Source organism: Oryctolagus cuniculus, chromosome 5 (assembly GCF_051225735.1).
Source record: "Oryctolagus cuniculus isolate XC-2025 breed Fujian yellow rabbit chromosome 5, ASM5122573v1, whole genome shotgun sequence".
NCBI lineage: Eukaryota > Metazoa > Chordata > Mammalia > Lagomorpha > Leporidae > Oryctolagus > Oryctolagus cuniculus.
This window is the reverse complement of record NC_142871.1, coordinates 9,695,754-9,718,578: the sequence shown is the minus strand read 5'-3', so window position 1 is coordinate 9,718,578 and position 22,825 is coordinate 9,695,754. Positions and strand designations below refer to the sequence as shown.

The 22,825-nt window shown below is 58.3% G+C and overlaps 1 protein-coding gene across 6 annotated transcripts in view; it reads left to right on the top strand.

Annotated features, from left to right (window-relative positions):
• SYNJ2 (synaptojanin 2) overlaps positions 1-21,835 on the top strand; it is a 91,132-nt gene extending 69,297 nt beyond the window's left edge. For 2 of the 6 annotated variants that reach the window (XM_008263731.5, XM_089333586.1), the window contains exons 17-27: positions 1,677-1,833; positions 2,655-2,772; positions 5,575-5,793; positions 5,882-5,960; positions 6,278-6,446; positions 6,730-6,903; positions 8,589-8,723; positions 11,833-11,945; positions 12,833-12,941; positions 15,213-15,388; positions 18,387-21,835. In XM_008263731.5, the coding sequence (XP_008261953.3) occupies positions 1,677-1,833; positions 2,655-2,772; positions 5,575-5,793; positions 5,882-5,960; positions 6,278-6,446; positions 6,730-6,903; positions 8,589-8,723; positions 11,833-11,945; positions 12,833-12,941; positions 15,213-15,388; positions 18,387-19,124 (2,187 nt within the window). In that variant the 3' untranslated portion in view covers positions 19,125-21,835. Of the gene's footprint in view, positions 1-1,676; positions 1,834-2,654; positions 2,773-5,574; positions 5,794-5,881; positions 5,961-6,277; positions 6,447-6,729; positions 6,904-8,588; positions 8,724-11,832; positions 11,946-12,832; positions 12,942-15,212; positions 15,389-16,533; positions 16,704-18,386 lie in introns of those variants that run through there. The other 4 variants (XM_070073331.2, XM_051855211.3, XM_070073332.2 and 1 more) reach the window with 4 other exon arrangements.
• The last annotated feature ends 990 nt before the right edge of the window (positions 21,836-22,825 follow it).

Here is a 22,825-nt window from a genome sequence, read left to right as displayed (position 1 = left end):
GCTGCCTCCCCTTTCAGGGTCAGGGTCCGTGTGGGAGTGCACGGGGTAGGAGCCCCCAGCAGCCGCCTGCCTGACAGCCCCGGGCGTGGCTCCGGTGATCGGAGGGGGCTGCAGACAGGTGCACCCTCGGTCCCTCCGGCTCAGCGAGTGAGCAGCTGCGTTCCGTCTGAGTCAGGGTGACCTCCCTGCAGTCACTGGCTGTGCACACGGCCACGTGCACCAGACCCAGCTGCCCATCCCCGTGTGCCAGGCTCTGCGGAGACGCCTGGGCTTCAGATACAGAGAACCGCTTCGGGGCTCTTTGGAGTCTGCATGAAATCCTTTATCTTGCCAATCTCTCTGTCTGTCTCTCTCTCTCTTGCTCTCTCTTGTCACTCAAAACTCCAGTTAGAACAAGTTCTGGTGTACTTTACCACCCAGCTTGTACACACAGTCCTCAGGACTGCCCTACAAATTAGTAATGCACCCATTTTATAGACCAAGAAACTGAGGATGAAGTCAAGGCCACACAACCAGTACACAGGGCCATGATTCCGTCCAGGCTTTTCGTTCAGAGATCGTGTTTCCCGTGTGTGGCTGAGGTGTGGTGTTCTCTGTCCAGGCCTGACACGAGCAGGAAACATCACCTACAGGATCTGGCCTCGGTTCCCCCAGGTCCTGCCAGCACCTTCATTACCCTGTCCTGCTGGCTCCCGCTGGTGCCTCGGCTTCCTGGCTGGCCGGCCTGGGGTGAGGGGACCACGTCTAAGTTCTGAGGCCTTCTAGAATGGGGCCGGGTAAACGTGTGGGGCAGGAAGCTACGGTGTCTCCAGAAGCAGGACTGGGTGTTTTCCGAGGTTTTCTCTGCCTTCCCACGGCAGCCGCTGCCAGGCCTGGGGTCGTGAGGGCTGGCCGATGGACAGGACGGACAAGGGCCCCCGCCACACGGCCCTGCACAGGCCTGCCTTCCCCCTGGCCTGCTGCTGCCGCACCCCGAGCACGTGGGCACAGGTGTTCCGGGGCTCCCGGCACCGAGGCTGACCCAGACTAAACACAGGAGCACAGCTTTCCTTCTGCGCACTCGGTGTGTCAGGGCAGGGCGAGGAGTTAGGCCTTGGCAGGTGGGGGCCAGGCCTGCGCCTGCACCTCTCGCTGAGTGCCGCTGCGCAGAGCTGGGGCTGGGCGGGGGGGGGGGCGTGCCAGCGCGGGGTGAGCAGAGGCCCCGCTCTGGCTCATCGGAGGAACGCATCCCTCCCATTGCCCACGTAGTTGCAGCTGTAACACAGACGCTGGTGCTCGTTCGGCCGAGGGGGCTTTGGAATGTGCCTGTGGATTTGTATTTCTTGGTTCCACATGTGGCTCTGTAGCCTCTTTCCCTCCCACTAGATTTTTTTTAACTTCGTATTTTACTTACTATTTTTTAAAATAACATGTTTTTAATTCACAATATTAGTCAACAACTTTTTTTCAGCCATATACAGTAAATTTTAAAATAATCACATATGATTAAAACTACAGTGAAATAAGCCAGACTCAGAAAGACAAATACCGCATATTGTCCCTTCTATGTGGGAGCTAAAATTTAAAAGACAAACAAGACAGAAACGTCCCTGGGTCCCCGTTTCGCTAAGTCTTGTTCTGTAAAACTGTCTTACGCTGCTGTCAAACGAGGGGTTAAGAACCTGCACTCCCCCCAGATCTTCAAAGACTTCCACGAAGGAGCCATCACTTTTGGCCCCACCTACAAGTACGACGTGGGCTCCGCCGCGTACGACACGAGTGACAAGTGCCGCACCCCGGCCTGGACGGACAGGGTGCTGTGGTGGAGGAAGAAGCACCCTACGGATAAAACAGGTGGGGTGCGTGTGCGCCAGGCAGCCGCGGGTGGGAGGGGGACTCTCGCCTCTCTTCCCTGCAGCCCAGAGCTCTAACGATGTAAGAAACGCCCTCTTCCTGCTGCCCCCAGAAGACAGCCATCTGCGACGGGGGCTCCTCGCGTTGGCGCTGTGCTCTGGGGGAGCCCCGCCATGGCCTCTCCCTGGAGACCGTGCCCCACAAAGGGGCCTGTCCAGGTCCCCACCCCTGCCCTGTGTCCTGGTGGGGAAGAGGAGGGACCTGTCACAGGGCTGCTCCTGCCTGCCCTGCGCCCCCGGGGTCCACCGTGCTCAGCCCAGCTCTCACCCCCTAAAGCTCTTGCACACTGACTGGGAAACTGAGCAAGCCGCAGAAGTGGGCGTGGTGTAGGGAGCCGAGTGTTTTATAGGTTCAGGACCTAGAAGGTAATCCGCTAAAGAGTACACTTAGGACAGAGGTCTGCTGAGATCCAAAGCCAGGCCACGTCTGTGCAGAGAAAAGACGGCCCAGGGCACTGAGACGCAGGGCTGCCCCGTCACGCCTGGGGTCCCTGGAGGTAGGAGCCGGGCAGCGGCCACGTGTGGCCCAGGCCCACAGCCAGGCCCCTGGGGAGGATGGCCGTGGCCCTGAATTAGCTGCGTGTGAGGGCTCCAGGCTCCAAAGCGGCCAGGCCAGGTTCCCAGCTCCAGGTGGCCACGTGGGCGCGGCTGAGCCGTGCGGTGGTCTGGGTGTGGATCTCGGCCGTGACCGGCTCCCATCGCGCTGTGTTGCTGATGAGATTTTGTTGTGTGTGCGTCTCTCCAACGGGCTCCTGGGGGTAGCTGGAGAACTGAACCTCCTGGACAGTGACCTGGACGGCAGCACCAAGGTCAGGCACACCTGGTCCCCCGGCGTCCTCAGGTACTACGGCCGCGCGGAGCTGCAAGCGTCTGACCACAGGTAGGGTCCTGGGGAAGCCATGTGCTGTCCCCGTCCTCGTGTGTGTGTGTGTGTGTGTGTGTAAAATACACACTGGAACATAGAAAGCCGATATCCGTGTGCCCAGCACCAAGGAGGAATGGCTGTGAGCTGTCTGTCGTAAGTGGCATCATTTGTGAGCATTCCACACAAACAACCTACGGAGTTTTGTGGCTTTTACGTTTGCTTACACGGCGTCATTGCACAATTGGCCTCTGTTACTTAACACTTTCAGACGCAGTTGTGTTGATATGGATCTGGTTCCACCAGATATGGTCACAGAATTTACCCGTTCACCTACTGGTGCACATTTTGTTACTGTAAGCACCATAGGGTTTTTTAAACCTTGATTTCAGGGCCTTGTAGTGCCCTGAGCCGTTGGCCTGGCTGTGGCCATCACACACTGGGGGTGGACAGGAAGCAGCAGGCCAAGGGAGGGGCATGGCCCCTCAGCTCACAGTGGGTGCCAGGGAGAACCATGCCATAGGCCATCTCGAAGCACACGGCCCAGGGGCCCACGTGAGGGTACAGTCTTCCCGCGGCTGCTACCAAAACTCTGATGTCGATTTCAACTTCTACAAGGAAGGAAGTTAGGAAAGGGACGGTCACTCAGGGACACTAGACCTTTAGGCACTGGTAAACTCTAGACACCTGTGTCGCCAACACAGACCTACACGTGAATCCCAGGAGCTCTCCAGGCGGGCGGCCTTCAGGTGTGCTAGTTCCATGAGAGTGTTTAGAAACCTTCATCCAACCAGCATTTACTGAGGGGCCTCACGGCCAGGCCCCCTTCCTGGCACTGGAACAAAACAGAAGAGGCCATGCTGTCATGGAATTTTGTAGAGAAGACAGAGGGGCAGCGAACAAATACGAGTGGCAGGTGTCAGGCCGAGGTTGGTGTCTGGGCCGGCCCTGCTTGCTGGTCGGGCGACCCTGAGCAGAGCACTGAAGGAAATGAGGATTGAACCGTGGATGTGGGGGCTGGGGGGGGTTCCACAGTGGGGGGCACATCCGTGAACACCTGTGAGCCCAGCGGGTTAGAGAGGCTGGAGGGAGAGCGAGGGCAGGGCTGAGCAGGTGAGACACCAGACCCCAGGCGACCCTGTGAGGACAGGGGGCTGTGCCCTGAGCTGGGGGGCTGTATCGTCAGCCGTGGGCTTCAGCAGGGCCCCCCCATGGGTGAGGGTGGGAGCAGGGAGCTGGAGAGGCGGCCGTCACAGCGATCAGGGAGAACACGCGGTGGCTTTGGACTGAGGAGGCCGTGGGTCCTGGTGCCCAGAAGCAGAGGGGCTCTTAGGGGAGCCTGCGGTCGCTGGGTGCAGCAGGTGTGCAGCCTCGCTGAGTGAAGGGAGCTGCCCCTGAGGCTGCACTCGAGAGAGGGAGAGACAGAGAGAGGTCTTCCATCTGCTGGTCACTCCCCAGACGGCCGCAATGGCCGGAGCTGGGCCAATCTGAAGCCAGGAGCCAGGTGCTTCTTCCAGGTCTCCCACGCGGGTACAGGGGCCCAGGGACTTGGGCCATCTTCCACTGCTTCCCCAGGCTGTAGCAGAGAGCAGGATTGGAAGAGGAGCAGCTGGGATTTGAACCGACGCCCATATGGGATGCCAGCACTGTAGGCAGAGGCTTAGCGCACTACACCACAGCAGCAGTCCCTGATCAGTTTAAGAGTCACTCGCTCAGTACACATCCCTGTGTACGTTTGCTGAGGCTCTTCTAGAAAAAGGAAGAGAAGTCCGACAGCCACACGGGTTTGGGAGGAGCCCCGGAGTCGCTGTGTCTGCGGGGTTCTCCGAGTCTAAAGGTAGCGCCTGTCACGTGCTGTTCTCACCACGCCTTGTTTCCACGTCGTATGCCGTGGTGAGTCTCCAGTGAGCTCGCTTGCCCTCCATAATGAGGGATTCTCTCAGATTTACAGTGTCACAGCCATCCGTCCAGAGGGGTCCCCACGGTGGCCTCCCCGCCACCAGCTGCCCGAGTTCCCGTGCGCGGGGCAGGGCTCGCCCTTGGCAGACTCAGTGACTGCCATCCGTGGACGGATGCGTCATGGCCGTTCCCCACGGCCCGCCCGCCCTTCCCTTCCTGTCATGGTGCGCCAGCCCTGTCTGGGCACTGCCTGAGGATGAAGGCCTGGAAGGAGAGTCCCAAGCCAGCAGGGGGACACTTCTGAGACAGGGCGGAGGCCCAGGCAGCCATGTGAAGCGCGGAGCCACAGGCGTGGCCGGACAGGGATTGCCACGTGGCCGTCTTCGCCAGGACTCCTTACTCTCCACCTGCTAGAGGATGTGTTCCGGCCCTGTGGTGGTTGTTTTTTCCCCTCTCAAATCATCCTTAGATATCAATGCCAAAGCAACATGAAGACTGGGGAGGCGGCGTTGTGGCACAGTGGGCTAAGCTGCTGCCTGCGACACTGGCATCCTGTATGGACGCCAGTTCAAGTCCCGGCTGCTCCACTTCTGATGCAGCTCCCTGCTAGTGTACCTGGGAGGCTGCAGTGGTGCCCCCTGCCACCCACGTGGGAGACCTGGATGGAACGCCAGACTCCTGGCTTCAGCCTGGCCCAGCCTTGGCTGTTGCAGCCACTGGGGAATGAACCAGCAGGCAGAGACGTCTCTCCTTCTCCCTCTCTGTTACTGTGCCTTTCAAATGCATAAATAAGTCAATCTTTAAAAAATAGCACTAGGGTTGAGGAATGACAAGGGCGGGCCCCGGGAGGCTGGGCGAGCGTGGTGTGGACGCGGGCCCCCGGCTAACCACCCTCCCCATCTCCCCTTCGTGTCCACGCAGACCCGTGCTGGCGGTCGTGGAGGTGGAAGTGCAAGAAGTCGACGTGGGTGCTCGGGAGAGGGTTTTCCAGGAAGTGTCCTCTTTCCAGGGCCCCCTGGACGCCACCGTCGTCGTGGACCTGCAGTCGCCCACCCTGGAAGAGCAGAACGAGTTTCCCGAGGACCTGCGCACTGAGCTCATGCAGACCCTGGGGAACTATGGGACGATCGTCCTGGTCAGGTGGGCGGGGCTCCGAGCGCAGGGGCGGGGCCTGGGGGGCTGCCGCCGCCTCCTTCTCAGCATTGACTCCGCCTCTCCCACGTCCCAGGATCAACCAGGGCCAGATGCTGGTGACTTTTGCCGACAGTCACTCGGCTCTCAGCGTGCTGGACGTGGACGGCGTGAAGGTGAGTGGCGCTAGGTCACGCCGTGGGATCCCCGCTTCTGCGTGGCTGACTTGCTTGAGGACGGCCCTGGCCACCTGCAGAGCGGGTGCTGAGGGCACGCGGCTCGTGGACAGCTGTAATGCCCCAGTTTTAGATGCACGTGGAGTGGAGACCCAGAGACGGTGGCTCCACGGTGATGTAGACAGGTGCTGAGAGTCACGCGCCGCCTGCCGGAGTCTGGTTCCTCTGGTGGAACTGGAAGACTGGCCTCACTCCCAGAGATCCCAGGGGGTGCCCGCGACCTCCATGTAATTCCCAGGTGCCCCTCTGCCCGACAGGTGAAAGGCAGAGCCGTGAAGATTCGACCAAAGACCAAGGACTGGCTGAAAGGCCTGCGAGAGGAGCTCGCTCGAAAACGCGACAGCCTGGCCCCCGTGTCCCCCACCGCCAATTCCTGTCTGCTGGAGGAGAACTTCGACTTCACCAGTCTGGACTACGAGTCCGAAGGTCGGTGGCCCCCACGGCAGGTGGGAGACTGCAAAGGTGGCGCTGAAGCCCCGCCTTGCAAAGTGGGGGAGGCCACGGGAAGTGTGGGGTGATGCGGGAAGCCAGAGATGGAGCCAGTCGTGGCTCATTTGCATTTGCCAGGTGGTTTGCAGGCTGGTGGGGCTGTGGGCATGATGGGGGCAGGGCCCCGGGGGCTGCAGGGGCCCCAGCCAGAGCTGCCGGCGGCAGAGCATGCTGGTCCCCTGAACTGCTGTCACCTCACTCCGTCGATGCCTTTCCCAAGGGGACGTCCTTGAAGATGATGAGGAGTACTTGGTAGAAGAGCTCGGGCAGCCTGTGGTCTCAGACGGCGAGCAGGGGGGAGACGGCCCGGCCGAGGCCCCCAGCCCCACAGCAGCGGCCCCTCCCAGCAAGTCGCCAGCACTGACCAAGCAGAAGCAGCATCCCACGTACAAAGGTAGCTCGGCCGTCTCTCAGCAGCCTCCTGCATGGAGGTCGCCCAGGACACGCGGGCAGCCGGGCTCTGCCAGGAGAGGCCCAGAGCAGGGAGGCGCAGGGAGTGCTGGCCCGGGCTGGGCGGTGTCCGGTAACCGCACGCTCACCCGTGCCAGTTACTTAGTTTCTGCAACTTCCATCCCTAGAGCGTTCGTCCCAGCCCCTGCTTCCTCTGCGTACCCACACGGCCACGGTTCTGAACTGGTTCCACACCTGAGGTTTTTCTTTTTTCCGCAGAAAGCCTGTCAGTCCCATTAGAGACAGGTTCAGTACCTCTGTCCCAAGGTGCTGCCCTACTGGTGCGTTCATGTGATGTCACATGACAAGATGGCCATGGAGTGTGGTGACGTTAGCATGTCATTTTGGGCTGGGGAGCGGGGGCTGATGGGTCACATGGATTGGCCCGCACTCCCCTAGAGGAACTGGTGGGAATGCTTTTGAATGAGTCACATGACAGGCGAGGAAGCCGGTTGCTATTTCAGCCTCAGACCTCGGTGACGCTGTCCTGCCCTCGGCCTGAGATGCTTCCAGCTCTTGGCCACCAAGTCCCCCGAGGAGGGCAGCTCTGGCCGGCAGGTGCGGGAGTCTCACCCCGCATCCGGACGCTGGAGCCGGGGCTGCAATGGAGAGCAGGGCTGAGAGGGAGTGGAGCTGCTTCCCAGGGGCAGGGCCTGGACCCCGCCCCCGCCCCTCTTTGACTCTGCGGATCAGTGGCTTTTGCCCAGCCCCGCCAAAGATCTGGAGCTGGGCTGCGGGGCTGGGCCCGTGGGAATGTGGTGTTTGCCGAAGCGTCTGGTCCGGCACAGCGGCAGCCAGGTTGGGCCCAAGCAGCAGCCTTCGTCAGAGCGTCGCGGTGGCCATGCACGCTGCTCAGGGACAGGCCCTCCTGCTCCCACACGGATACAGCCGAGGCCGCGGTCCCTGCAGAGGAGACGCGGGCTCTGGGGGCCAGGGCAGGTGCAGGAATCAGAGCAGTGTAGGACCCTGAGGGCAGCTTGGGCCTGTGGCCATTGCGGGAGCCTTGGGGTGGTCAGCCACTCCCAGGAGGAGGAGAAGCCCTGCCTCTCCCCAGCCCCAGCAGCAGAGGGGGCGGGACTGTGGGTCTTAGGAGCAGGGTCTGAGCTGAGGTGAACAAGGGTGTGCTGTGGAGTGCAGAGAAGGCCACAAAGTGGCCATGCGTCCGCACGACAAGCGTGTCCACAGGAAAACAGAAGTTCCGCCCCCTCGACTCCTCACAAGGTGTGCGCGGGGCGAGCCGCTGTCAGGTGCCTGGCCGTGGCCTCCACACGGCGCTCGCCCCGGGACACCAGGCTGCGTGTAGGCCAAGAAGGGAGGACGTTCTCCACTCCCAAATCAGGGGTGGTGTTTCTGGGTGAGGATTTGAAATCTGTCCCCTGGCCGGGTGGCTCTTGGGGGACTCCGGCCCCCAGCTGTCCCCTCTGCTGTCCCTGGAGGTCTGATTATTTCAGAAGGAAGCAGGCCGTCACGATAAACGATTTCGGCGTCTCCCAAGCCTGAGAAGCAGAAGTCGCCCGTGGCTCCCTGGCTGCCCCACGCGGGCCTTGGGTGCCCCGTGCCCCCCGTCCTGAGCAGAGCCCCCCGCCGGCTGCCCGTGCAGACCTACTCACCACCCGCCATATCCTCCAGATGACGCTGACCTGGCGCGGTTACAGCAGGAGCTGGAAGCTGTTGGGGACTTCCGCCACCGTTCTCCGAGCAGGTCCCTGTCGGTCCCCAATAGGCCTCGGCCACCTCACCCACCGCAGAGACCCCCCCCTCCAAGTAAGATTTTGCTTGCTTTCCGCTTACCACGATGCCTGCTGGGAATAGGCGCGCGCCTGCTGCTGCCGCTGCCACCGAGTGGCTCCCCATCAGCTCCTGCCTCGCCCACGGCCGCGTCCCCGCGGTGCCGCCCTGCCTCCCTTCCCCTTCCCGTCTTGCGTCCAGGACACATGCGAGATCACAAGTAGCCGTGTCTCCCACGGCCGCGAGGCAACTCCTCCTCTTCACAGCTGTCCCCTGTAGCTCTAGGCTGCCGCGATCTGACGCCCATGGAGTGGAGCATTGGGAGTGTGACCCTGCAGGGACCCTGCCAGCATAGCAGAGTCAGACCACCCTCTGCATTTCAGGAATCCGGGGGCCCGGGCCTCTAACATGGCAGCGACCACCAGCTCGCCCCCTGCCCCGCTCACCCCTGCTGTGACCCCAGGCCCCGCTGCCGGCCCCTCCTTGACCTCTGGGGCCCGAGTCTCGGAGGGTGGCGGTTTTCTCCCGGTTCCTCGGTGCCCTGGTCAGCACACCTCTCTCAGCCAGCTAGAGGTGAAGCCGGGAGTGCTTCAGCCTCGCTGCTGCGTCACTGCTGTGGTTACCCCTCCCCTGCCACAGGGGGACGGCCGGATTCTCCTGACATCGCTTTCAGATCTGGGCTGACGACACTTCTGTCATAGTGATCTGTGGCAGGCATGTAGCTTTTTAAAACAGGAGTGACTGATGGATTGGAGAGGCAGAGCAATAGGGAGGGAAAGAGGGTGAGAAATCAACCTCCCATCTGCTGGTCCACTCCCGCATGGCTGCGATGACTGGAGCTGGGCCAGGCTGAAGCCAGGAGTCCAGAACTTCACCCACGTCTCCCACAGGGGTGCAGGGGCCCAGGTACCAGGCCATCTGCTGCTGCTTTCCCAGGCACAGAGCAGGGAGCTGGATAGGGAACGGAGCAGCCTGGACTCAAACCAGCACCCAAATGGGATGCTGGCATTGCAAGCAGTGCCTTTGCGTGTCGTGCCACAGTGCTGGTCCCAAAGCATGAATGTGAGCCATATTACACCCAGAAAACGAATTATACAATAAAAACGATGCAAAATTGATAAGCCATATATTATTGTGGAAATTTTACAAGAATAGAGAACTATAAAGAAGAGTCTAAAATTTACTTAACCTATAGATAACAGCTGGCTAAAAGACTTCCAGCCTGTTTCCAATTATATATATATATATATATATATATATATATATAATCTATATCTCTACACTATTATTTCACAAAATTGGTATCCACCTTGTTTGGTCACTAGCCTTCCATTTAATGTGCCTGCCCCATTTCCATGTCATTAAAAGCTCTAACCCGTGATTCGTGAATGGACGCAAGTGTAACTTAGCAAGTTTATTCCCAGAGTTGGAATTTCTTCAAGTTTTCCTGCCGCAGGATATTGACCTTCAGAATAGTAGTGTGTTTCAAACCACCGAAAGGCCACCTGGCGAGGGAAATCTCGGGGCTCCTTGAAGCTAGACTTCGCCTGCTCTTCCCTGTTCCGCCAGCACTGCTTCCACAGCCTGTGGAGGTGGGCTGCATGAGGGGCTGGCGGATTGAGGAGTCTGAGAAGTAGTTGGAGCTGTACACGGGAGGCGTGCTGCCCCAGCCAGCACTGTACGACCACAGTTTAACTGTGGGGGAGAAGTTTTATGTACAGGCACACACAGGCCCACGCAAATTCTTTGGTCTTTTCTGGAAAGTCCTCTTCAGATGGTTCTCAGGTCTGACCCCCTTCGAGTGCAGCAGCCATGAGCTACATCAACAAGCGGAGCTCCCGTAGCTTGCTTCATTGAGAACGTTATTCCATTCTCATCCAGTCTCCTGTATCCCGGGGAATGTTTTGTACCAGCTGACTGAGATATCTGACTATTCAGAGAGTACTGCAGCGTTTAGCAATAAAAAAACAATCGAGGTTTTAATTTAGAGGCATCTTGTTTCTTTTCTTTTCTTTTCTTTTTTTTTTTTTTTTTTTTGACAGGCGGAGTGGACAGTGAGAGAGACAGAGAGAAAGGTCTTCCTTTGCCGTTGGTTCACCCTCCAATGGCCGCCGCGGCCGGCACACCGTGCTGATCCGATGGCAGGAGCCAGGTGCTTCTCCTGGTCTCCCATGGGGTGCAGGGCCCAAGCACTTGGGCCATCTTCCACTGCTCTCCTGGGCCACAGCAGAGACCTGGCCTGGAAGAGGGGCAACCGGGACAGAATCCGGCGCCCCGACCGGGACTAGAACCCGGTGTGCCAGCGCCGCAAGGCGGAGGATTAGCCTAGTGAGCCGCGGCGCCGGCTTGCATCTTGTTTCTTAAACATGTTTTGAATCATTTTATCTTGCAAAAAATAGGTAGAATGACTTATTTCTAAAATTGAAGAACTGTAAACCATATAAATAATCTGCATCTAAAATATATGATAATATAGTATTAGCTGGGAACATACAATAAAATCATATGAAGAATTGCTGACATAATATAGTAATAGATTTTTGGGTTTTTTTTTCCTTTGGAAAGGAGAAAAATTCATTTGAGATGTTGTAAATGAAAATAATAATAAAAACTCAGTGGGCTTAAAAAATTTGATAGGCTCGGGGCAGGTGTCTGTTATAATGCTGGTTAAGACCCCCGCCTGCCACATCTGAGAGCCTGGGTTCGATTCCTGACTCCAGCTCCCTGCTACCGTGGAGGCAGCAGTGATAACTGGAGTAGCTGGTTCCGGCCAGCACGTGGGAGACCTGGCCGGAGTTCCTGGCTCTGGCTTTGGCCCTCGGAGGCATTTGTGGAGTGAATCAGTGGGTGAGAGCCCTCGGTATCTGTCTCTGCCTCTCAGACACATACACTTGAAATCAGTTGACTTTTACATGGGATTTGAGTTCCCCAGGATGTTAGAGGGAAGTTGATGTTGCAATAATGTTTCTCCGGAGAGTCTGCAGGAATGGGGAGGAGCTGCTAAAGAACCAAGAGGAACGCCCCGGAGACACGGGCCAGGCCCTGCCCCGCGAGCTCCCAGCGCCCCAGCCGCGGCTGCGTCCGCCCGGTGGCTGCCACCGCGGCTGGGACGTCACCGTTGAGACTCTGCCCTTGGTTTTCACAGCTGGTTTGATGGTGAAGAAGTCGGCGTCGGATGTGTCCATCTCGTCCGGCACCCACGGACAGTATTCCGTGTTGCAATCAGCAAAGCTCCTGCCCGGAGCCCCTCAGCAGCCAGTGAGTGCCTCTCCCTCCAGCGCCGCGTGCAGCGTCGGCTTCTCAAACCCACCGGGTTGGCTCTTTTCAGTGATGGCCTGGGTGTGTCTCTGACCTGCCAGCGGGGGGCCGTGCCCGCATCTCTTAGTAGCTGGCCTCCGTATGGCTTGTGCACTGGAGAAACTCACTGAGCATGGATGGTCCTGCGTGTCCCAGCACGGCGGGCTGCTGGGTCCCACACTTGGGTCTTGGCCTTGGCCTTGGCGTGCAGAGCGTTGGCTGACAGAAGAGAAGGTAGCAGAGAGACGCCGGTCATCCTGACAGTGACCATCCTGGTGTGGTCAGAGTCGAGGCACAGGGGGGACCTGTGTGCCCCAGTTAGGAAGTCAGGGAGTGGCTACATGAGCTCATGCAGTAGGGGGGTCCGGAGCGTGCAGGTTGGGGAGGGGAAGCCGTGCCCAGGATGCCACGTGATGGTCTGGACAGCAGCCCAGCAGCTGTGGGGCTGGGGTGGTGATGCCAGCAGCTTCCAGAAGGGTGAGGGGTCATTGGCGACCACCCAGCCGCTGGGTGGAGAGGCAGAAAAAGCGCCATTCAGGAAGCCTGTCTGGAGGGTGTCTCAGCAGCAGCCAGCCTTGGAAGCAGAGGCTGTGACCCTGCTCCCGCCTTTCCATTCTTACTGTAACAAAGACGCAAAGTGGCTGACCCACGTCGGAAAACCCTTCATTACCGACTTGGGAGGGGAGGGCAGTGGCCCTAGAGTCGGTAGCCCTGGGGCAGGGGCTGCAGGGAGCAGGTGCGACTTGAGCTCTGTGAGTCTTGCCCCAGGCACAGCAGTGGGCGAGAGGGGTGGCGGGAGGCGCTTCTGCCCACCTTAATGCGCTTCCTGTCCTGGTTCGGTCCTCCAGCCCAGCGCGCGGACGGGGATCAGTAAGCCCTACAACGTCAAGCAGATCAAGACCACCAACGCCCAGGAGGCAGAAGCGGCGATCCGCTGTCTCCTGGAAGCCAGAGGAGGTAGGTGTGCCACCCTCGCCCCTGCTCCTTTGGTCTGAAAGTGGCCTAGGAGGGGCGATGCCACGTGCTCTGTTTCTGGGGGCAGCGTCACCTGCAAGCACCCATTAGCACCGCTCTTGATTGTTCTATCACTGAGATCTGTTGTCCACGCGAGATTATAAATTCACAATTCAGGATGCCTGTGAAAACAGTCCCAGGGTTACTGAGCAGCGTGTAAGGAGGAGACTACGATAAGAATGACAACGACAGAGCCAACAGAGCCGGCGCTGCGGCTCACTAGGCTAATCCTCCACCTTGCAGCGCCGGCACACCGGGTTCTAGTCCCAGTCGGGGCGCCGGATTCTGTCCCGGTTGCCCCTCTTCCAGGCCAGCTCTCTGCTGTGGCCCAGGAGGGCAGTGGAGGATGGCCCAAGTGCTTGGACCTTGCACCCCATGAGAGACCAGGATAAGCACCTGGCTCCTGCCATCGGATCAGCGCGATGCGCCGGCCGCAGCGTGACAGCCGCGGTGGCCATTGGAGGGAGAACCAACAGCAAAAGGAAGACCTTTCTCTCTCTCTCTCTCTCTCTCTCTCTCTCTCTCACTGTCCACTCTGCCTGTTAAAAAAAAAATGACAACGGCAAAGCGTTTTTAAAACAGTGCTGCAGGTGCCAGCTCAGCCCGCCAGTTCTGTAAGAGAACAGTGATGGTGTGCGTCTTAGGCACAGTATCTTGGGTACAACAGTTACGGGCCTAGTGGCTGAGGTATGCCAGCAAGTGGACAGAAACTACTCCCTGTCCAGCAGGGACTCTGTCTACTGCGCCCTGTTAATTTCTCGTTGCTGCTACTTCACTGAGCCCACGAAGGTCACATGTAACTTTCTCCCCATGCATTCAGAAGGCACGGGAACTCGCGTGTGTGGGCCTTTGGGCTTCGCTCTAGAATCTCTTTCAGAGAGGGCAAGCGATGTCCTTTGAAAACACACGTACAGTTGCTTTTATTTTGCTCTTAATTTGCTCTTATTCAGCATATTTAACTTCTCAAATGACATTTAAGGGAGCGTGGGTTAAGAAGTTGAGAAACATAGAAGAGAATACCATCACAAATGTTTTCTTTTTTTATTAAAAAAAAAAAAATTTTTGAAACAATGACCCAACAAGCTAGGCTCCGCCCCGACTCCTCACCCCGGGGTGGTGGCCAGGGCCTCAACTTGGTCTGGATGGGAAGTCACAGAGGCCCTGGCACCACACACCAGGTTTGAGGAGTGCTTGTCCACGTGGTGTTTCTCGGGGACAGGATCAAAGCCTCGTTAGGCCCACAAGCAGGAAGATGATGATGGGTATAACAAATGTGGACCATTCCTGCTATGGAATATCGTTCTGCTGTGATGATGATGATAACAGAATAAGGATGATGCACTAACACAGTGCTTGTCCTGAGGGAGCCCCGACAGCACCCTGGTCAGCACCCTGGGGTGAGGAGCTGGGGCTGAACCTCGCTCGTTGGTCCTGGCAATCTTCAAGATTTTTTTTTTAAGAATAAAGGAAATGTTTTTTTAAAAAAGATTTATTTATTTATTTGAAAGGCAGATTTACAGAGAGGCAGAGAGAGAGAGAGGTCTTCTATCCACTGGTTCACTCCCCAAATGGCTGCAATGGCCAGAGCTGTGCCTATCGAAGCCAGGAGCTTCTTCCAAGTCTCCCAAGCAGATGCAGGGGCCCAAGGACTTGGGCCATCTTCTACTGCTTTCCTAGGCCACAGCAAAGAGCTGGATCAGGAGTGGAGCAGCCAGGACTTGAACCGATGCCCATATGGGATGCCAGCACTGCAGGCAGCAGTTTTAACTGTTACACCACAGTGCCGGCCCTGGAAATGTTTTGAATTGGTAAATTATCCTTAGAATGTACACTGCGTAAAGATTAAATCGGGGCCAGGTGCAGTGGCACGGTGGGTTAAGCCGAAGCTTGCAACGCTGGAATCCCATGTCAGCACCAGTTCAAGTCCCGGCTACTCCGCTTCCAATCCACTCCCTTGCTAACGCTCCTGAGAAGGCAGCAGGTGACAGACCAAATACTTGGACTCACGTGGGAGAGTGGGGTGGAGTTCCTGGCTCCTGGCTTCCGCCTGGCCCAGACCTGGCTGTAGTGTCCATTTGGGGAACAAACCAGTGGGTGGAAGCTCTCTCTCTGCCTGTGAAATAAACAGCTAAATCCTTTTTAAAACAAGAAGATTGAATCAGGCTGTCGGTTGCCTTGTGCTTCACCCCTCAGCCAGCTGATTTTGTGTTTCAGGTGCCCCAGAGGCAGCCCTGACTGCCGTGGCCGTGAGGGACCAGGGATCCTCCAGACCAGAGCCCACACCTGCGCCAGCCAAGCCGGACACCTCCCAGGCGCCCCCGCTGCTGCCCCGTCGGTCCCCGCCAAGAGTTCCTGCCATCAAGAAGCCGACCTTGCGGAGGACGGGAAAGGTAGGGAACCCACGCCCCAGGGTTGCTCTGATGTCGGCTTAGATCAGAATGACGTCACGCGGCCAGAGAGCTGGGCCGGACATGGTCTCCCCAGCCCCACTCGCGATTCCAGCCCCAGCGTCACCTCTGGGGAGGAGCCGGTACGGCTGCTGGCTCCCTCGCCCCCCCTCTGCAGCCCGGTGCTGGCCGACAGAGCACGGCTGTTTCCTGCAGATCCTCAGGGACAGGGCAGCACTGGAGGCTTCTGCTTCCTGAACGCTCCAAGTGCCCTAAGAGGCCCCGCCCAGCCCGCACGGTTGTCCTCACACTGCCTGGCCCCTGCCGCCCGGCCCCCAGGGCTGTCCTCACACCGCCCGGCCCCCATGGCTGTCCTCACGCTGCCCGACCCCCACGGCTGTCCTCACACCACCCGGCCCCCATGGCTGTCCTCACACCACCCGGCCCCACGGCTGTCCTCACACCACCCGGCCCCCACGGCTGTCCTCACACCGCCTGGCCCCCACGGATGTCCTCACACCACCTGGCCCCCGCCGCCCGGCCCCCACGGCTGTCCTCACACCGCCCAGCCCCCGCCGCCCAGCCCCCACGGCTGTCCTCACACTGCCCAGCCCCTGCCGCCCGGCCCCCACGGCTGTCCTCACACTGCCCAGCCCCTGCCGCCTGGCCCCCACGGCTGTCCTCACGCAGCCCGGCCCCCACGGCTGTCCTCACACCACCCGGCCCCCGCCGCCCGGCCCCCGTGGCTGTCCTCACGCCGCCTGGCCCCCACGGCTGTCCTCACACCGCCTGGCCCCCGCCGCCTGGCCCCCATGGCTGTCCTCACGCAGCCCGGCCCCCACGGCTGTCCTCACACCACCCGGCCCCCATGGCTGTCCTCACGCCGCCCGGCCCCCATGGCTGTCCTCACGCCGCCTGGCCCCCGCCGCCCGGCCCCCACGGCTGTCCTCACGCTGCCCGACCCCCACGGCTGTCCTCACACCACCCGGCCCCTGCCGCCCGAACCCCATGGCTGTCCTCACGCCGCCCGGCCCCCATGGCTGTCCTCACGCCGCCTGGCCCCTGCAGCCCGGCCCCCAGTGCTGTCCTCATGCCACCCGGCCCCCGCCGCCCGACCCCCACGGCTGTCCTCGCCACTTCTCTTGCAGATTGTGTTTTGCTCTCGCTCCCAAGCTTCTCAGCCTTGCTTGCTGCTTCAAAGACATGAGTTTGTAAGGACAGTGGCCGCCCAAAGACTGGCGCCTGTAGACACGTCTGGATCTTCCGCTTGATCTTGGCGTCCTGGTCCCCGGACGCCGGGTAATCCTTGCCTATCATGGCAGAGTGACCGCCGCGGTCCCCGCTGTGGACAGTGGCACGCTGCCCTGCTGCTCCGCGCTCCGCTAAGCTCGCTGTCAACTTTCGGGGTTGCTCTGCTGCCGGCTTTGGTTTGCTGCCACGTGTGTCTGCCGTGCCTTCTCACGACGTGGCCCTGGCCCCTCCTTTCCCAGGCACTCGCTGTGCCTTTGCTTTTAAAAGCCGGGAGCAGAAATGCATTCATTTCCCAACCCGATGTGTAGGTGCTACAGCAAAAGCCTGGTGGAGGAGGGCTTTCTTTCTTCTTTCTTATTTATTTTGCTTTAATTTGAGAGGTAGTGAGGGGTGCAGGGGAGATCAAAATCTCCCATTTATTAATTCATTCCCCAAACGCCCACAACAGCCAGGGCCGAGCTGAGCCAAAGCCGGGAGCTGGAACTCAGTCCAGGTCCGTCCGGGGCGGCGGGGGGCGGGGAGGGGCGGGAGGGGTGTGGCAGGGACCCAATCCCTGCTGCCTCCCAGGGTCCGCATTAGCGGGAAGCTGGAGTCAGAAGCTGAGGCCGGGTTTCCAACCCAGGAATTCCAATGTGGGCCGTGGTGTCTTCACCGTGAGAAGGGATTGTTTGCTGTTTTTTAAAGATTTTATTTATTTATATGAGAGGTAGAGTTGCTGTCTATCTGAGAGGAAGAGACAGAGAGAAAGGTCTTCCATCTGCTGGGTTGCTCCCCAGATGGCCACAGTGGCCAGAGCTGGGCCGATCTGGAGCCAGGAGCTTCCTCTGGATCCCCCACAATGGTGCAGGGGCCCACGCACTTGGGCCATCCTCCACTGCTTTCCCAGGGCATAAGCAGGGAGCTGGATAGGAAGAGGAGCAGCCAGGACCCCATATGGGAAGCTGGCACTGCAGGTGGAGGCTTAGCCTACTGTGCCACAGCACTGGCCCCAACAGGGGAAATTCTGAGATGCCGGTGCTTAACCCAGACAGCCCCTCCGTATGGGAGTACTGCACCGCACACTCGTCTCCTTCCCGAGCAGGGCAAGTCCCTGGGCAGGTCAAGTCCATTCTTCTCCTTGTATTGAGATTTATATGGGGTTTTCTAAAAGTGCATGGAAAATGTGCACTTCTGGGTTTCTGTACCAGAATAAGCTTACCTTTTAATTCATTTCCCATGAACTCTTGAGGGGTAGCTTCATTAGCCGGGACTTGAACCAGGGCCCCTATGGGATGCTGGCACTGCAGGTGGCAGCTTTACCCGCTACGCCACAGCGTAGGCCCCTAGCCAGCCCTTCAGGGAGCTTAGCACTATCATGGGAGTGGCTTCACCTGAAGGGGCGCGTGCTGTGTGAACCACCAGCCAAGCCGCGGCCTCGGAGGAGCACCTTCGCCCAGAGGTTCGCTTTGAGTCACAGAAGAGCACAGCCCCGTTCGCTAAGAAAACTCTGGAATGTTGCACTATGGCTCTGCTTTTAAAATCCTCCCTGGCCTCTCCCTTGCGTGTGCTGGTTTGACGTGCCCTTGTGTGTTTTCTCCTGTGTGTTCCCCGCTCTGGCCACACTGCCAGCGTCCAGACATTCTCAAATCTCGAATTTGCTGGAATGTCACCTCAGGCTCGTCCCTCCCCCCCGCTGACAGCTATGCGTTCTCCGATCCTCGACTTGCACGTGGCGGCTTCCCAGTCACATGTCGTGTCTTGCTTTTCTCAGCCCCTGTCGCCCGAAGAACAGCTTGATCAAGAAGCAGTCCGCTTCACAGTCGGGCCCCCGGAGACAAGCCTGGAAGCCCCTCCTCCGGGGACTGCCCCTCGAGTCCCCCCTGTTCCCAGACCAAGGACATTTCAGCCTGGCAGAGCCGCAGAGAGGCCGCCCAGCGGTGGAAAGCCGGCACCGGGCACAGGCGGTCCTGTGGCAGGTGCCACCTTGCTGTCACCGCCCGAGGTCCCGTCTCTCGTGCCCAAGGTGCCCCCAAGGAGGAAGAAGTCCGCGCCGGCGGCCTTCCACCTGCAGGTCCTGCAGAGCAGCAGCCAGCTCCTCCAGGGCCTCACCAGTGACGCCAGCGGCCATGACCATGACCGTGACCGTCCGCCGGGTCGCCAGCCTGAGGCCGACGCTCTCTTTCCCCAAGTGCATTTCCTTGGCCTTTCCTCTGCCACAAGCCCCGAAACGGACGGTTCCGAAGTCACGAAGCCGGAGGCAGCCTCCCTTCTGGGTGAGTATCAGGACCCCTTCTGGAACCTTCTGCACCATCCTAAGCTGCTGAATAATGCCTGGATTTCCAAGAGCTCCGGCCCCTGGAACTCAGAGGCCAGGAGCCCCGAAAGAGCTGACCCCAGCCCGGAGCTGCTGCCACACCAGGACCAGAACGCCTCCAGTCACTGGGTGGCCATCAGTGACAGAGACAAGAGGACGACGCTGCAGGCGTTTGACCCGCTGGCAGAGACCTGACCCGGGAGCTCCGCAGGCGGCCCGTGTGGGACGGGCTCCCTTGGCCCCTGTAGGCAGCACTTCCCCAGGTCAGAAGAGGGCTGTTTAGAGACACGCTGAAAACAACACGTGTGTGTGTGTGTCACTCTCGTGTAGCTGACAAAAGTTGTGTGTCTCCTCCAATAAGATGATTATTCAGCCACCGAAATACGATCGACTCCAAGTGTGTACATAAAATGTTTGCCCTCGGGGGGATGGGACCTGCCGTTAGGTTCAGCGCGCGGATTCTATGGCAGGAAGTCAGGCTGGCGAGGCCCACGGCATTCTCTCGCCCGTTCTCTCTCTCTGTGAGCGTCTGAGGTGGGGCTTTGGTTTGTGTCCCGTTAGTGTGTTCTGGATTTGGAACAGCTTTGCGATGGCCTCCCTGAAGGTTGATGCGTAAAGTGCGGATTACGCGAAAGGTTGCTTGGGACCACGGACAGCGATGTCTGGCCCGCGGAAGCCAGCTTGCAAAAAGCCCAGAGTTAGAAGTGGCAGACAAGGCATCCAAGTGACAGGACCATGCATCCACGCGAGCGTGTGTGTGTGTGTCCCACAGGAGCCGGTGTCCCACACTGTCTGGTTCCAGAGGACATGCCTTGAGCTTCAGCCGGCTGGGGGTTCCTGTCCTGCATCTTAGACCTGGGTGGCCCACACACTGTAACTGTCCAAGCTGCGGGGCACTGCTTCTGTGACTCTTACCCCCTATCTTGTCCTCCTTAAATGAAACCTCCAGGATTCATTCCCCTAACGTTCTGTACCCTGTAAAAGTGTAGCCTGGGTAAACTCACACTGCCACATAACACGGATGCTCACTGCTGTGGGATGGAGAACGGTTAGCCCCATCCGCCTGGCTCGAGCTTCGGGAAGGAGCACCTGACCCTCTACGCAGAAATCCTCAGGGCAGTATTTTTGGGTTTGTTCAGCTATGCGTTCATTAGGTTTTTATTCTTAGACGTTTTCTTCACATTTCCAAAACCACTTCTCACCTGTTCAGCCATTGAAAAAGATACCCCCATCCTGTTTCACATAAAAACCAGGGTGGGGCGTGTTCGGTGCAGCAGCAGGCACCAGCCTGGGACAGACGCCTGCAGCGTGGAGTGCCTGGGTCTGAGCCCCAGCTCCTTTTCAGATTCCAACTAACGTGCAAGCTGGGAGGCGGCAGGCGACGGCTCAAGTACTTGGGTTCTTGCCACCCACACGGGAGACCCAGAGTTCCTAGCTCCTGGCTTCAGCTTGGCCCAGTTCTGGTCATTGTGGGTGTTCGGGCCATGAGCCAGCAGGAGAGATCTCTGTCTGTCTCCTTCTGTGTGTGTCTGCCTTTCATATAAATTTAAAAAGAAATAATGATAGTGGCATAAGGCCTAGAATCTATTTGGAGCATACATTTTTTTTTAATTTGCCAGAGTTAGACATTGAGAGACACAGAGAGAAAGGTCTTCCTTCTGTTGGATCACCCCCGAAATGGGCGCTACAGCCGGTGCGCTGCGCCGATCCGAAGGCAGGAGCCAGGTGCTTCTCCTGGTCTCCCATGGGGTGCAGGGCCCAAGCACTTGGGCCATCCTCCACTGCCTTCCCGGGCCACAGCAGAGAGCTGGCCTGGAAGAGGAGCAACCGGGACTAGAACCCGGTGCCCATATGGGATGCCAGCGCTGCAGGTGGAGGATTAACCAAGTGAGCCACAGTGCCAGCCCCTGGAGCATACATGTTTTTACTAACGTGGCATTTCCTGGGCAAAATCTTATGGTGCCACCTACCAAATCCCAGGAGGCCTGCAGCTCAGCTGATCCCAATGGCTGTTCTCCGTGCTAACATGAATCTGGGGGATTCCTCTCCTAATGCTAACAGGATGGCAACGATCCTGCTGCCTGGACTAAACTGCCTTCATTAGCAATCGGACCTCTGGGATTTAGCATGGGCTATCATTGTCAACTTATATTGCAGATTACTGAAATTCAGCACTCAAAGCAAAAACGAAACTGCATGTATCTCATTTCATCTGAAAACTGATAAAAACAAGTGGCTCTGAGAGATGCCCAGATGACACTGGTAGCTGGCCAGTCATGAGAGAGGGCATCGGGGGACCAGGGCGCCTTCTGTGCACTTTCTGTGATTTTGGGGGGTGATGGACATTGTCATCTTTAACAGAGGATGAGAAAGCAAAAATGGGCTTCTCGGAGAAGTGAAATGATTTGCCAAGATGCACACCTCTGCTGATCAGGAATGGAATTCAAGATTTCTTCATTCAAATGCCTGTTTTCCTATAGCTGCTTTTTCCCCCACCAAAAAGGAGGCGAGCGTGGAACAGCCCGGCTGGAAAGGAGGGGACAGGTAAGCTCCTCGAAAGTAGCCGGCGGTGCTGGAAACAGGCTGGGTGTCTCAGTTTCTCCTTCGTTCTAGGGAGCAAATAGCAAATCGTGGCATCAAGGGCAGAATTTCCGTTTAGATGCTCAGCGCTCAGCACACACGCATCCGTGAAGAGGCTCCCATGAGGACTAGCACGGAACGGTGCTGACCAGCTGATGAGTAGGTTAGCATTCGCTGGGGAGGAAAACTGCAAAGACCGGTGATTAATGGAAACTCCGTTAATACTGTTGGATCACTTGTACTGAAGTTGTATGTGATACCTGTGAAATGTTTTTATCTTTTGTTAAAATCAGACTGACTTCAGCTATAAAGAGACTTGAAATCCCTGCTTTGTGTAGCCTTGTTTTCTGGGTCACATGCCATTGCTAGTTCTTCCGCTGCCTGAGTTTCTGTTTGGGGTTCATTTTTTAAATCACCAAGTTGAAAAAGTAGAAAAGTCACACTAGAGGGAAGAACTGACGACTGGAATGTTCTAGCAGGGCCCACAGCCGTAACCTGGATCACAGCGTTGTGCCACAGGATCTGGGAGACAGCGCGGCTTGTAGGATCTCACAGCCACCTAGCGGGGCCTGGTGGAGTGGGCTGAGCGCTGCGCAGAGGCAGGGATGGGAGTGTGTACTCTTGGCTCATCTAGGTCTGCTCCGAGCCAGCGAGCACACAGCCTGTTCTCTGAGGTGCTCAGGAAGCAAACTGTACCGGTAATCTCACAGCAGTGAACGTGGCCCGTGGGGAGGACGTCCCTGGTTCACCTCATCCAGGCACCCGGCACCGGGCCACGAGGAACCAGGTGGCGGCAGAATTTTGCTTTCTAAGGCAGTGGGGTTAAAACTCGACCTCATGCCCGGCCACCTGCCTGTATCTCAGCGAGGGTACAGAGGAGAGAGCAGTTGTGGACAGGCAGTTAAGGAAGATTTGAGAAAAGATTATTAATGTTACATTAATTACAATTTCGGGACACTGCAGAAAGCAGGGAGTTCTTGTCGGCCCTCTGCTCCCACACACCCGCCCCCTCCAGCGTCCGTGTCCCCAGCACGGGAGGAAGGGCAGTTACAATCAGCCCACGATGATGCCACCAGCTCTCCTGGCGCTGCCCGTCCTGCAGGGGTGGAGAGCTGTATAACGACTGAATCCAGCCACCGTGTCGTTGGCAGCAACGTCCCCTGTGCCTCGCTGTCCCCAACCCCGGCCACCTGCTCTTCTGCTTCCTGTCTCCCTGCCTCTGCCCCTGCCAGGACGCCGTCACGTTGGCATCGCCCCACCCGGTAGGAGCAGTCCAGGCTCCTTCCGGTCTTCACGGACTGACAGCGAGTTTCTCT